The sequence below is a fragment of the Ictalurus furcatus genome, chromosome 4, assembly GCF_023375685.1.
Source record: "Ictalurus furcatus strain D&B chromosome 4, Billie_1.0, whole genome shotgun sequence".
Taxonomy (NCBI): Eukaryota; Metazoa; Chordata; class Actinopteri; order Siluriformes; family Ictaluridae; genus Ictalurus; species Ictalurus furcatus.
The window spans coordinates 33,452,129-33,468,702 of record NC_071258.1 but is presented as its reverse complement, the minus strand read 5'-3'; the positions used below and the strand labels follow the sequence as shown (position 1 = coordinate 33,468,702).

Below are 16,574 nucleotides of genomic sequence, written 5' to 3'. Positions count from 1 at the left end.
ATTAAAGCAAGATGTATCGCTCAGGAGCGTCTCTCAGGACGCTGTCACACACACACACACACACACACACACACACACACACATGTGACCTGTGAATTAGGACAGTGGTGGAGTAATCACTAACTCTGAAAACAGAACTAAAAACTCGCTACAGGTCTGTGCGGTACAAAAGCTCTTGCTTTTGGTGAGAGGGTGTTTCTATTCGGGGAAAGAACTCTATAAATATCTCCAGCTAGCTAACCAGCGAGTCTTACATTTGGGTGAAGTGACCTGAAGTGCTTTTATTTAAAGCTAGTTAACTCTGCTTAGCTAGCATAATATCAACTTTCTCGCTAGCTTGCACTCCTCAAGACACATCAGCAGGAAAATATCAGACCTTTTCTCTCTCTTCTTTTTTTTTTTTTCGCTAGCCGGGTGTGAAAAGACATAAACGTGATATAAATATATATCATTATATTAAATATGCTGTGGCGGGTTTTATATTTGAACGGGTGAGAGTTTTCTTGGCTAGCAGCGTGAAAACTACGATCTCTGCTAATGCTACGTAGCTAGCACGAGGACCTGAAAATATTCTCATGGGTATCACACTTCATTTGCACTGCACACACACACACACACACACACACACACACAGAGAGGAGTATTGGGAAGTCAACCACAGGTCATCAGAGAACTGAAACCGGAGGACAGAGCGGCCGTTGGTCGTTCTGCCGCAGCGGCGTGTCTGGTTCTCCGGAATCGCACCGTCACTAGTTTGAGCGCGCACACAGCTGCTGACTCATGATGACTCAGGAACGATTCTGCGTTCCAGAAACAAGCGCAAGATTCTCTCTCTCGCTCTCTCGCGCTCTCTCTCTCTCTCTCTCTCACGCTTCATTTACACTAACGGACGTCAGCCGCATCGATCGCACGCATCCCGCATACGTCGGTCGCACGCGACACATCGTGAACCACGTGGCCGCGTTACAATCTGGATTACATGGTCCCCATCACATTCCTGACACATTTCCTTTTCAGGTTCGGCAAACAGGATCTCTTTTAGCGTCAGACTGAAATGAAATACGCTATCAGGAACCATTAGGAACAGCACATTCCATTAAAACACAACCGTACTGGTTCGGTGGTTTCACCGGCGTGGTCGTGCTAGGCCATACTAGCAAAAGCTTGCCAATAAAAATAACTAAATAAAAATCTAACAACCAATAGAAACCATCACCGACATTTTAATGGTTTCCAGTACAAATCAGCTGTTAAGCATTCGAGCCATTCCGTTTATTGGTCCTTAATGGTATCCATTAGGCGTAACATGCCACCAATAGCAACAAATTACCAGTAGAAACCCACAGGGACCATTAAAGCTTCCATTACAAATTCGTTGAGGGTTTTTATTGTTCGTTTTTCAGCAGGAATGAGCGTAGTGGTATTTCATTTAGAAATGTTTCACGCTTAAACGCGCGCTAGAAGTTCTGATTATCGTATTTAATTAGCGCTCGCTTATTTAAAGAAATTTGTTTTTTTTCTTTTTCCTGTTGCTAGGAGTGAAGCCAAATTCAGGTGGACGTTTCTGGTTAAGACTTTCGAGGAAACAGGGCGCTGATGTGAGCTAGCCGGCTCGTTTGGCAAGATGAAGAAAACAGCCAGGCAAAGGTTTGGCGTGAAGTGTGCTAGCATGCTAGTTAAGAATAATTTAAAAAAATTCCTCCTAGCACTTCCTCCATTGTGAAGGGGAGGGTGAGAGAGAGTGAGACCGAGAGAGTGAGTGAAAGAGAGAAAGAGAGACAGAGAGAGAGAGAGAGAGAGAGAGAGAGAGAGAGCATGAGAGTGAGAGAGAGAGGGAGAGAGAGAGAGAGCGCATGAGAGTGAAAGAGAGAGAGAGAGAGAGCACATGAGAGTGAAAGAGAGAGAGAGAGAGTGAGAGAGCGTGAGAGTGAGAGAGAGTGAGTGAGTGAGAGAGAGTGAGAGAGCATGAGAGAGAGAGAGAGAGAGAGAGCGTGAGAGAGCGTGAGAGTTAGAGAGGGAGAGAGTGAGTGAGAGAGAGAGAGAGAGAGTGTGAGAGTGAGAGAGAGAGAGAGTGAGTGAGTGAGAGAGAGTGAGAGAGCGTGAGAGAGAGAGAGAGTGAGAGAGAGAGAGAGGGAGAGAGTGAGTGAGTGAGAGAGAGTGAGAGAGCGTGAGAGAGAGAGAGAGTGAGAGAGAGAGAGAGAGAGTGAGAGAGAGAGAGAGAGCGTGAGAGAGAGAGAGAGTGAGAGAGAGAGACAGAGAGAGAGTGAGAGAGAGAGAGAGAGTGAGAGAGAGACAGAGAGAGAGTGAGAGAGAGAGAGAGTGAGAGAGAGTGAGAGAGAGAGAGCGTGAGAGAGAGTGAGAGCATGAGAGAGAGTGAGAGAGAGAGAGAGAGCGTGAGAGAGAGAGAGTGAGAGAGAGAGTGAGAGAGAGAGAGAGAGTGAGAGAGAAAGAGAGAGAGTGAGCGTGAGAGAGAGAGCGTGAGAGAGAGAGAGAGAGAGAGAGAGAGAGAGAGTGAGAGAGAGAGAGAGAGAGAAAGAGAGAGAGTGAGCGTGAGAGAGAGAGCGTGAGAGAGAGAGAGAGAGAGAGAGAGAGAGAGTGAGAGAGAGAGAGAGAGAGAGAGAACATGTTGCTGTGCTACAGAAGAGCGTGTTCCTCTCACTCTGTCCCTCTGCGTGACTGCTGAACTCTCTTCCTCTCACCATGCACAAAGAGCAGGAACAGAATGCAAAGGATTATGGGCTGAAGAGGAACACACTGGCACAATTTACAAATGCCCACAGCGCATTTCCACATGCTTGAAGGCCCAGTGACACACACACACACACACACACACACACACACACACACACACACACACTCGTGCTCTCGGGTTTCTCTTCTGTTTTGCAAAACAGTGATAAAGAGCGTTTGCGACAGATTAAAAAAAAAAAGATGTTAAAACCTTACATCGGTATTGCGTTTGACGTTGGAAAAGCGACAGTGAGAGGATTATGGGTAATCTCACAAATCCGAGAAGCACCGTCTGGTGGAAAAGTGCCATAACTTGGACCGTGTTCAGGAGTTGTACCTGATGATAGTGTTGTCATGGTGATACGAGAGAGAGAGAAAGAGAGAGAATCTCGAAATCTCAATCGTATCCTTCTGACCATACAAGCATGCAGCGCTCGCCTCCATGCCACAGTGACCGTGACCCGTACCTGACTCGCTGGTCGATGACTCAGCCACTCCACACACACACACACACACACACACACATTAAATCATCTCAACACACAGACATTTCTCTAAATGGAGACTCCAAATCGCTGTATAAATCAATCAGATCACTCCGGGCTCTTCCTGCACTCAGAGTGTGAGAGCGCGAGACGGAAAAGAAGGAAGGAATGCATGAGAAGGAAATGCATGCCAGTGCACACACACACACACACACACACACACACGAGACGCGACGCATTTCACCTGTGGTTTCTTTCCGTAAACACACGCCGCACATCCTGGAAAAGTACTCGGTCATTTATCTGACTAATGATTCTCGTCAGAAAAATCCAGCCGCCTCAGCTTCGCCTCAAACTTCACTCACTTCCCTTTTCCTTCTCGCCCCTTCTGACTCGAGACAAACGCGCGTCAACAATCATCCAGCTATTCCGATCCTCCCGCTCTTCCGCACGGTCACGGTTTATCGCCCGCTCCGGGATTCCGTCATCGCGGAAACGAACGCCAAATTGAGCAAAACTCCGCGATATTCGCAGGAGGAGCTTCGCAGTTGTTCCGAACCACCGCAGATCTGGGCCGAGACGCGTCACGTGACGCCGTCACGACGTCGGCTAAAAGGTCTCGTTTACCGACGAACATCACCGCGAAAAAAAACCCTGCGATCTCGCCGATCCGACTCATTTTCCGTCCCAAAAAAAAAAAAAAAAAAAGCACCAAAAAAAATAAAAAATGCTCAAGTTGCATTGAAAAACAAACAAACAAACAAACAAATAAATAAATAAGAATTCTTGCATGTACTGATATATAATGTTGGTTTGAGCAAAAAATAAATTAATTAATAATGAAACTAATAATTAAAACCTGTTAACATTAATACACAAACGCATCCTAAATAATATTTTTAAAAAAATAAAAAAATTTATTTGCACCGAAAAAAAGAACAAATGTATAATTTTTATTATTTTTTTTTACGCATTTTAAAGATAATGTACGAGATTTTAACATCAGCTGCTTCCAGGCAGTCTGTAATTATTTCAAAAACGACGAAATTAAAAATAATAATTGAAAAAATATCGCGATAATCACGATATCGCAAAAAAAAAAAAAAAAAAAAAAAAAAAAACAAAAAACAACCCAACTTTAATTAAACCCGATATTGTTGTTCTATCATCACATCACATCACCAGCTTCACTCGTCGACAGTCAGGCGGGATAAAAATAAACCCCTGTCGGGATGTTGTTATTTCTCGTCGTTAGGAGAAAATATCACGTTGTTAAAACCATAAGATAAAACTCTGAGACTCAGATCTACGGATGTTTTTCTCTCGACAACACGGCGCTGATGACCTCAAGATGTGCGTTCCTGCCGAGGAGAGAAAAACCAGCCCAAGCCCTGAAAACACTTTCATAATTGGCCTTTGACCGCATGCACCCTGATCCCTGCAGTGCGCACGCACGTACACACACCCACACACACACACAACATTAACAAGTACCTTGGGGCCTGCTGTGGTTTGTGGTCTGAGTTAGGCTCAGTGGATTGGAGTGAGACGCAGAGAAAGAACAAGGTTTTCATATGGTATTACCCTCTTAGCCTTTTTGATCTGCTCTCTCTCTCTCTCTCTCTCTCTCTCTCTCTCTCTCTCACAAACAACAACTTCCTGTAACCTTTCTCACGTTCAAATATCAGAGCCTCCCGTGCACCAAGATCACACGATGCCACACCTGGACGATTAAACTCGCACACACTCACACACACACACACCAGTTCATATAAAAACAGAAAACTTTTCCCCCCATTTAAGGTTGAAACTTAAAGGTGACTCACAGTAAGAGCAATTAGCAATTATGTGTTCGTCTCCCAGACACTAAATATAACTCAAAAAATAACCACACTCATACATATGCAACACTATATGGTTTATTAACATATGCAAATGAGTACCGGGTTTAGACGGGAGGCTCACGGCACAGTTCTGCAATCGGAACAGCAAAAAAAAAATGACCTTAAGTCTTATTTCCATGAAGAGATTCAAATTCGATTACGATTCTGGAGTCTGTTTTCACTCCGCTCGCATCGTTCCTCTAAAGCAGCCGATTACGAACACTGGCTATAGGAATCGTTCTGGGATACGAAGCTCAATTTAAAACATTCCAGCATTTGTTTTTGTTTTTTTTTACAAAAAGATTCAGTACAGGATTGTCAGAAGATTCAAATCGTTATAAAAATAAAAATAATTTAAAAAAAAACAGAACATTTATATATATACATATACATATAGATAGATAAGAAATCATTGATACAACCATTATTTATAAATATTTATAAATATAAAACACCCATAGTCTTGTTCTCAGAATTACGATATTAAATCTTGTAAGAACATCTCGTAATGATGAGAAAAAACAAGATCCTGAGAGATAGATAGATTTTATTGATATAAATAATCTTTTTAGTGTACTTCGAGTCACGTACGTCGAACACGAGTCCGGCTAAAAGGTCTCGGGTACCAACAAACCTCGCCAAACTATTTCGTTCGATTGCGATTTCGCCAATTCAAACTTAAATTTTTTATAAAAAAAAAAAAAAGCACAAAAAACTCCGCAAGTTACATCAGAATTTTTTTTTTAAGCCGCGGCAAAATCGAGCGTTTTCGGCGGCGACAATCGTGTACACGTAGCAATATAAATACGATTTAAATGTCCCTATGTTCATTAAGTAGGAATTAATACACTGAGGATCACGTGATTCGTGTTTTGTCACGCCAACAACAACGAAATAAACTTGTAACAGTCGTACGCTCGGTGCAAACGGCGAGCTGACGGTGTCGTTAAACCGCGGCGAAGGTGTCGGGGGTAATAAACGCGTGTGAATGAGAGCCGCTCGGGAAGTGTTCAGGGCTTCCTCTCGAGGAGATCAGAGGGACAGAAGGAGCCGCTGCCGACGCTCACAACTTCCCCTGTTTGTTTCCATTATGAGCTGGAGAGTTCTCTCGCTTCCTCTGCGAGACACCCAGAAAGCAAGCAAGGGTGGTCCTGGAGTGGTTTCATGAAGTTCCTGAACTCAGGGACGGAGGGAACGCGCTCTGCTCGGAACGACCACGGTGGGAAGAGACGGCGTGTTTCCTCTCTCACACACGTAGTCACAAACGCAGCGTTCCACTCAAAGTGCCAGTGTGTGTGCACTTTTTGGAACCAGCAATCACACAGACTGTGTGTGTGTGTGTGTGTGTGTGTGTGTGTGTGTGTGTGTGTGTTAGAGAGGAGACACTATGTTTAATGAGAAACCAGAGCGACCTCGCCTCGGTGAGCAATTCCACAGCTCATCTCACATGCTGTCTCATTCACCCTCCCTCCCTCCCTCTCTCTCTCTCTCTCTCACACACACACACCCAAATGGGCACTAACACACACACACACACACAAACGTTATCGGACACAAACGCCCAGGTTTCAGGTCAACATGCCCTTCATACTTCGCGGGAGTCACACAGCAAAAGTCACACTGTCCTCTCCATGGCTACCGTTGTCACGAAACCAAATCATGAGTCAAGGGTCAATGCCCTCATCTCACACACTCTCTCTCATACACACACACACACACACACACACACACGCACTCTGGATGACAGAGGGGTTGTAAAGAGGTCAACTCCTAGTCACACGCTGATATCTTTGAATTTCAGAGTTGTGTTTGTCCTCAAGTCCTCAAGGTTTTACGCTAAACTAGCCGGTTCGGGTACGCTAACAAGTAAAAAAAAAAAACAACTAACCAAACCCAATTCAAACGAAATACAAAAATTCACGCGAGCGAAACATTTCCCCTTTTACACCAAATCGAAATTTTTTTTTACGTCTTTTTGTAGTTTTACCCTGGAATTCTGCACGAGGCTAACACGGCTAGCATAACATCGAAGTCAGCATGTCCGCCATGACGCTAGCATCACGCGGACCGGTTTGATCGTTCTCATCGCACTCCTCAAACCTTCCTCGCACGTTTACTACGGCAAACTGACTTCTGTACACGGTTTCCGGAACACTTTTACTTCAAAAATGACATTGAATAAATAAATAAACAAACAAACAAACGAACACAAATGACCTCAGTAGCAGTGACGGCCATCTTTCTGACTCGGCACTTAGAAGTGATCTAGATGACATTAATTTCAGGGGTTTTGTTGTTGTTTTTTTTTTAAATAAATAAAATATATGTTTATGTACATGTGTACATTTGTGTACAGTGAGACAAAGATGACCTTTCTGAGGTAAGTGTGTGATGATTCAGCAGTTAATTCTACCCTGTTAGCGGTTAACTGTTAGCCAGATTAGCCTTGCAGCTAGGAGAGAAGTAAAGAAAAACAAACAAAAGACACCAAACACGTACGGTACAGTCTTGCTGACCGACTATATTTGTGGTAAAAAAAAGTTTATTTTGAATCAACAACTCCACTGTAATGTGTAGAAATCGGGATAGCCGGTGTGAAATACGTGCTATGTTAGCTAGCCACGGCTATTAGCTAATCAGTTATAATTTGTAAAGGGAAACATTTATAATTCCTCGTGTTTTCCGTTTACAGAATGCTGCGCTAGGGGTCTGAATACTCAACATGTGATGCCTAACCCTAACCCTGCCATCTCTCTCTCTCTCTCTCACACACACACACACACACACAGCAACATGCTAACACACTGTTACTCAAAGCCTTTCCTGGAATTAGCTGCAATATTGACCAGAAACCAAACAAACAGCTGGCGACTGCAAACACCCACAAACAATGCAGGGCTTATCTCCTCTCCTGCTTATACCCCTTAGGGGTCCAGAACACACACACACACACACACACACACACACACAGTAGGGTGGCTTGCTTGCTCTAAACACTTCACAGGTACTCCTGAGGTGTCAAAGAGGTGTAGTTAATTAGCACAGTGTTTAATGGAGAAAGGAATTCCACTGAAAGCTTCAGAGTATGGACGAATTTCCATGACAGATCGTCCGGGCTGTTCTTAAAAAGCCGTGGTGTGTGTCACGCTCACACTCATTCAGTGACAAACACCCCCCCCCCCCACCCACACACACTCACACATACATTTACATGAAGATCTCCAGGCTTGAAAGAGGCTCCATTTAAAGCTGGGAGAATTGGTCAAATAATGTATATCATACCACAGCGCTGCTGGATTCTCAATTCTGATTGGTCAGATCAGCAGGATGTCATCTATATTAACTTGGTTGATCTAATACGTTATAATTTCTACAGTAAGAACGGAGTTATCTGTGATACGGTGACGTTTTCTGTGAGGAGACGCTTCATTTAACACTAACGTATCCCGAGTCCTTCGTTCGGACTGGTCAGGAAGTTGTAATGTGCTGTTTATGATATGCTGGGGGGAAACAACAACAACAACAACAACAACAATAACAACAACAACGATAGAAACAGTCATAGAATCTGTAATGGTTTCAATGGGAATTGTATTGGTTTTTAATGGAAACTGTAATGGTCTCTGTGGATCTCTACTGGAACTTTGTTGCCTTCTATTGGTGGCATGTTATGTCTAGTGGATACCATTAAGGACCAATAGTAATAATGGTTTTAATGGTTAACAGCTGTTGGTTTGTAATGGTATTTGTACTGGAAACCATTCGGATCTCTGTGATGGTTTCTATTGGGGTTTTTTTTTTTTCTTCACTAGGGTAGTACCAGCTCATTCATAGGGACGTAAACAGATTAAAAGCCTTTGACGTCGTCGATATGGTTTCGTTTATTCAACAGATATGGAAGGAGTCTCCAGTGTCAGCGCTAAAGAAAGCGATTTCTCTGTAACGTGACAAGCTGTTGTTTTTTTTTTTCTTCTTCTTCTTCATATTACTAACTTCAAGAGAGAGGGGGAAAAAAAAAGAGAGAGGTGAGAAGTGAGAGAACAACCGTTTATATCTGCTAGAACCAAAGTGAGAACAGGAACCGAGCTGTTTCACAAACATTCCGCAACAGATAAAAACGCCGATGTCTCGTTCTTCATAGTAAATAAACAGAAAGGGTTGGACTTGTTGGAAAGTGGCTGTGGTGTAAGTGCAAGAGGAATAAAACACTTCCGGACATGCCGTTATAGGAAAATAACCCGCCCCTGACTGACGCTAGGCTTTTTTTTTTGTTGGATAACGCTCCTGATTGTTTTGATAGCGCTCACTATCTTTAACCGTATCAGGTATCGTGAAAATATTAAAAAGTATCGTGATACGATATATTTTGCCGTATTGCGCATCCCTAACTCAATATAAAGGATAAACAATAAGGCCCTGTTGGTTAGGGAAAGTTTTCCACACTGTGTGGTGAGCTAGTTAATCCATAAGTGTGTGTGTGTGTGTGTGTGTGTGTGTGTGTGTGAGACAGAAAGAGAAAGAAAGAGAGCGTGATTGAGAGAAGCATGTGTGTGCCTTCCTACACTCGGGGCAGAATTTGCATGAACTCGTTGAGTTGAATGTGTGCGTGTGTGTGTTGTGTGTGTGTTGTGTGTGTGGGGGCACATGTGCGTGTGGGAGCCTCATTTATCCGCATGCCACTGACCTGACCCTCACACACACACACAACACACCCACAACACACACACACGAGTGCAGTGTACAGCTGTGTCAATAACACACTGTCCGTGTGAGGCTCTCTCTGTGGGAGCATGTTCACAGTGACCCTGTGTGTGTGTGTGTGTGTGTGTGTGTGTGTGTGAGAGAAACAGGTCAGTCAACTACTTTACTTCCCTGTGTCAGGACCGCCAGCGTCAGGCAAGAGAGAAGGGAACAGATGACACACACACACGCACACACACGCAGCGTGTTCTATCTCATTTGGACGAGTCTGAATCATGTGGTTTCAGTCATACGGACGTTCTACCCGCTTCAACACACCTTGCGGCCGAGCTCACCCGAGGTTTTCTTTATACAAAATGCATCACAATCGAAGTTTCGCCGAGTGAGGAATAAACACTCTGTGGCATGCTGTTACAGGAAAACAATCAGCGACGGCGTGGCGTGATGAAGCAGAGTCACTGTTCCCGCCCCGAGGTTTATGATTTACCACACGCCGAAGTGATTTATTCCCGTTACGCTACAGCGAGTTCCAAACAAGTACAACTATTTATTTATTTATTCATTCACTAATGAATGACACATCACGCTTTTTTTTTTTTATCCATTTATAGCTACTTCCGATGTCGAGGAATGCCCGCCGGACAAGTTAGCGCTCGCGTTATAGTAGCTACAAACATGTCTGCCGTACAAGTCCCTGTGTAAAGCGCTTTGAAATTTTGGGGGGAAAACAAACAAACAAACAATAATAATAACAACAATACGCACGCAGAAGAATGAGTCTGTCCCTCTTGGGGAAAACGAAAGGTTCTATGTAGAACCATAAAAGCGGAAGGTTTCTCTTTCTGAAAAGGTTTCAAAGGTTCTAAAGTATTTCACACACACACCAAAACACACACCAAAACACAGCCAGAAAGCTGGAACTCGAAATGAAGTGGCACTTACAGGAATTTAAGGCGGACCTGGTCATTGTCCGGGTTGCAGTAGAGTCTCTCCAGCTGCTCCTGCGCGTCCTCGGATACACTCTGCCACACGCGCGTGTCCGCGCGCCGGATCTGCCAGTGGTACGGCAGCGCGGTGTGGTGCCGCGCGCACTCGCTGCCGCACAGACACGCGCCGCGCAAGAAATCCACGCAGATGTGCACGGCGTCGTCCTGGCGCGTGTGATACTGCAGCTGCATGAGCAGCTCGAACACTAGATCCAAAGAGGCCTCGTCGCTCTTGTCGCGGAAAAGCTCTCCGTGTCCTCCACGCGCGACGGCTGACGGCTCGGCACCGTTCGCAGCCGCCTTCACCGCCACCTCGAGCGCGGAGGTCCGTGCCGCCGCCGACGCATCGTCGCGCGGAGACGCCTCGCTGGAGTCCCTCGTCGCGCCTGTCGCTTTCTGCTCGCCCGCCGCGAGCTCCTCCGCCGTCGCGTCGGCGCGCGCATCCTCCGCCACGGCCGCGGCGCACATCAGACTCGGCTGCGCGGACGCCGGCGGCGGATTCCGCGGCACGAAAACGCCGTCTCCGGCCACCAGGTCGTCCGAGCCGAGTATCGTGCTCAGAATGGGGTCCTCGAGCGCCCGCAGGCACTTCGCGTCTAGTTTCCTCTGCGCGTGCTTCTTCTTGAAATAGGGTTTCACCAACGGGATCTTGTCCACGAGCCCGATCCTCCGATCCGCGAACTCCCCGTCGCCCATGGCCAGGCTTCCCAACACTTTAGCTCCACTCCTTCCGTCTTCCGCTTCCAGCATCATGCCTAAACTTTTCTCCATGGACTCTTAAAAACACAACACACACACACACACACACACACACACACACACACACACTATAAGAAGAACGGAAGGTGCGACAAAAACAAATATAACGTCAACTCATAGCGATAAGACTCTGCACGCGCTAGATATTAGTCATGCATTTTCAGCACGCGCGATCATGAGGTACGGTTCAGCAGGTCAGGAGTGATTCATATCGGGGTTTTTTTCTCGAGAAAACCTAAAACGAGAGGTAACCTACACAGTGGCGGTGAAGTGAAACGGAAACAAATCGTAAACACAACGGCTGCGTCTCAAACCGCCCGAATACAAGTCTACTGCACTGTGAGTGTCCATGCACGAGCGCTGGAGTCGTTCCACGGTATTGTATGGAACAGCGCGCGCTTAAACGCGGCGGTATAATCACCGCCGATGTGAAACGTTGCTCCCAGGAGGGATGGGGTGCGGTGGGGGTTGGGGTGGAGGGACATGTCGTATGGTGTGGGTTTGATTCAGATCTCTTGGCTCTGGAGCGCACTCTGCCTACGTGCCGGTGGTGAAAAGCTGCTCGAGCGACTCCGCACGTAGCACACACTCACTGGCTTCCGTTAAACAAAACAAAACAAAAAAACAACCATCCGCCGAGCGCGAGCTCGCCCGAGCAAAACCGGAATTTATACGTTAAAAGAAAAACAGCACGACATATCCACTTATTCAGACTTCACGAGAAAATCGTTTCCTTTCCTTTCATAACAGGCGAGGGTGCGCGTGCGCGCACGCGCACACGCACGGCTCGGTGGCTCTGCCCGTACCTGTGAACAGCCTGCGGTCCTCCGGTTTCTCCCACGGCGCCGTCCGCTCAAGTCGTACTCCCGTTCGAGCATGAGCGTGTCAACGACGTGTCCGCGACAACGAGAGGACGAGAAGAGGACACGCGCGCGACGAAAAAGCGCTCACGCACAAGACCGTACGCTCTTTCCTTTTCTTCCCCGCGCAGCCACGGTGTGTCCTGTTCGCGGGGAACAAACGCACATCTACCATTCAGTGCGCTGTACCGACTGTGCGCTCTCTCTCTCTCTCTCTCTCTCTCGCGCAGTCGCTCGAGTTCAAGGGGCGGGGCTTGTGACAGAACTGGGAGCAGAGAGAGGCGGAAAAAAACAGACCAGGAAGTTGAGCGACGTGCGCGTGCTTGTTGACTCACCCTACCGGTTTTTGCGCTTATGAAGCGAGTAGAAACATTAAAGAGAGCAATGCTGATAGTTTTAATCACGAATACATAAAGAAGCAAACAAACAAACAAACAAAACGTCATGCATGTAATTTAAAAAAGAACCCTACAGCTTTTCACAGACATAAACACGCGTAATTAAAACTGATCCCAACGGACGCACGGTAAAATAAATAAATAAAGTTAAAAAAAAAAAACCACTCACAAATTCAGCGTTTCATGTGGGTTATGGTGTGTGTGTATGTGTGTGTGTGAGAAAGAGAGAGAGAGAGAGAGAGAGAGAGCGAGCGATGGAATAATGGAAGCTCGCTCCGCGCGAGGACCTGTGCATTGTTAACTACACCGCTGTCAATTATGTAGGTAGCGCGTGACACCTTCCGGTAAAACGGTAAACAACCGGACCAGAGGTTATCAGCGGTCATCGTCGGATTGAACGAAGCCAAGCGCGTTATGTTATGAATGATGTATAATAATAATAAGGACACACTTATGTTATGAATGATGTATAATAATAATAAGAAGGGCACACTTGTTATGAATGATGTATAATAATAATAAGAAGGGCACACTTGTTATGAATGATGTATAATAATAATAATAAGGGCACACTTGTTATGATTGATGTATAATAATAATAATAAGGGCACACTTGTTATGATTGATGTATAATAATAATAAGGGCACACTTATGAATGATGTATAATAATAATAAGGACACAGTTATGTTATGAATGATGTATAATAATAATAAGGACACAGTTATGTTATGAATGATGTATAATAATAAGAAGGACACACTTATGAATGATGTATAATAATAATAAGAAGGACACACTTATGTTATGAATGATGTATAATAATAAGAAGGACACACTTATGAATGATGTATAATAATAATAATAAGGGCACACTTGTTATGATTGATGTATAATAATAATAATAAGGGCACACTTGTTATGATTGATGTATAATAATAATAAGGGCACACTTATGAATGATGTATAATAATAATAAGGACACAGTTATGTTATGAATGATGTATAATAATAATAAGGACACAGTTATGTTATGAATGATGTATAATAATAAGAAGGACACACTTATGAATGATGTATAATAATAATAAGAAGGACACACTTATGTTATGAATGATGTATAATAATAATAATAAGGACACACTTATGTTATGAATGATGTATAATAATAATAATAAGGGCACACTTGTTATGATTGATGTATAATAATAATAATAAGGGCACACTTGTTATGATTGATGTATAATAATAATAAGGGCACACTTATGAATGATGTATAATAATAATAAGGACACAGTTATGTTATGAATGATGTATAATAATAATAAGGACACAGTTATGTTATGAATGATGTATAATAATAAGAAGGACACACTTATGAATGATGTATAATAATAATAAGAAGGACACACTTATGTTATGAATGATGTATAATAATAAGAAGGACACACTTATGAATGATGTATAATAATAATAATAAGGGCACACTTGTTATGATTGATGTATAATAATAATAATAAGGGCACACTTGTTATGATTGATGTATAATAATAATAAGGGCACACTTATGAATGATGTATAATAATAATAAGGACACAGTTATGTTATGAATGATGTATAATAATAATAAGGACACAGTTATGTTATGAATGATGTATAATAATAAGAAGGACACACTTATGAATGATGTATAATAATAATAAGAAGGACACACTTATGTTATGAATGATGTATAATAATAATAAGGACACACTTATGAATGATGTATAATAATAATAAGAAGGACACACTTATGTTATGAATGATGTATAATAATAAGAAGGACACACTTATGAATGATGTATAATAATAATAAGAAGGACACACTTATGTTATGAATGATGTATAATAATAATAAGAAGGACACACTTATGTTATGAATGATGTAAATAATAAGAAGGACACACTTATGTTATGAATGATGTATAATAATAAGAAGGACACACTTATGTTATGAATGATGTATAATAATAATAAGAAGGACACACTTATGTTATGAATGATGTATAATAAGAAGGACACACTTATGTTATGAATGATGTATAATAATAATAATAAGGACACACTTATGTTATGAATGATGTATAATAATAATAATAAGGGCACACTTGTTATGATTGATGTATAATAATAATAATAAGGGCACACTTGTTATGATTGATGTATAATAATAATAAGGGCACACTTATGAATGATGTATAATAATAATAAGGACACAGTTATGTTATGAATGATGTATAATAATAATAAGGACACAGTTATGTTATGAATGATGTATAATAATAAGAAGGACACACTTATGAATGATGTATAATAATAATAAGAAGGACACACTTATGTTATGAATGATGTATAATAATAAGAAGGACACACTTATGAATGATGTATAATAATAATAAGAAGGACACACTTATGTTATGAATGATGTATAATAATAATAAGAAGGACACACTTATGTTATGAATGATGTATAATAATAAGAAGGACACACTTATGTTATGAATGATGTATAATAATAATAAGAAGGACACACTTATGTTATGAATGATGTATAATAATAAGAAGGACACACTTATGTTATGAATGATGTATAATAATAAGAAGGACACACTTATGAATGATGTATAATAATAATAAGAAGGACACACTTATGTTATGAATGATGTATAATAATAATAAGAAGGACACACTTATGTTATGAATGATGTATAATAATAATAATAAGGACACACTTATGTTATGAATGATGTATAATAAGAAGGACACACTTATGTTATGAATGATGTATAATAATAAGAAGGACACACTTATGAATGATGTATAATAATAATAAGAAGGACACACTTATGTTATGAATGATGTATAATAATAATAAGAAGGACACACTTATGTTATGAATGATGTATAATAATAAGAAGGACACACTTATGTTATGAATGATGTATAATAATAATAAGGACACACTTATGTTATGAATGATGTATAATAATAATAAGAAGGACACACTTATGTTATGAATGATGTATAATAATAAGAAGGACACACTTATGTTATGAATGATGTATAATAATAATAAGGACACACTTATGTTATGAATGATGTATAATAATAATAAGAAGGACACACTTATGTTATGAATGATGTATAATAATAAGAAGGACACACTTATGTTATGAATGATGTATAATAATAAGAAGGACACACTTATGAATGATGTATAATAATAATAAGAAGGACACACTTATGTTATGAATGATGTATAATAATAATAAGAAGGACACACTTATGTTATGAATGATGTATAATGATAATAAGAAGGACACACTTATGTTATGAATGATGTTATAATAATAATAAGGACACACTTATGTTATGAATGATGTATAATAATAATAAGAAGGACACACTTATGAATGATGTATAATAAGAAGGACACACTTATGTTATGAATGATGTATAATAATAATAAGAAGGACACACTTATGTTATGAATGATGTTATAATAAGAAGGACACACTTATGTTATGAATGATGTATAATAATAATAAGAAGGACACACTTATGTTATGAATGATGTTATAATAAGAAGGACACACTTATGTTATGAATGATGTTATAACGAAGGACGCACTTTTAACTGTCCCCATGTCCCTTTTTTAAACCCAGGTATGAAACCTGTATAAAATGCATGGGTGTAACTCTGTAAACCCAAGTGATGAGACACGCTGAGTCTT

At 41.8% G+C, this 16,574-nt stretch overlaps 1 protein-coding gene across 1 annotated transcript in view; it reads right to left on the bottom strand.

The window, feature by feature from the left end:
* The window catches only part of tiparp (TCDD-inducible poly(ADP-ribose) polymerase), a 29,868-nt gene extending 16,888 nt beyond the window's left edge, over nucleotides 1-12,980 (bottom strand). Inside the window, exons 1-2 of the mRNA XM_053623698.1 lie at nucleotides 12,351-12,980; nucleotides 10,742-11,561 (exon numbers count right to left, since the gene is read on the bottom strand). Of these exons, the coding sequence (XP_053479673.1) occupies nucleotides 10,742-11,556 (815 nt within the window). The 5' untranslated portion in view covers nucleotides 11,557-11,561; nucleotides 12,351-12,980. The remainder of the gene's footprint in view (nucleotides 1-10,741; nucleotides 11,562-12,350) is intronic.
* Between the last annotated feature and the right edge of the window lie 3,594 nt (nucleotides 12,981-16,574).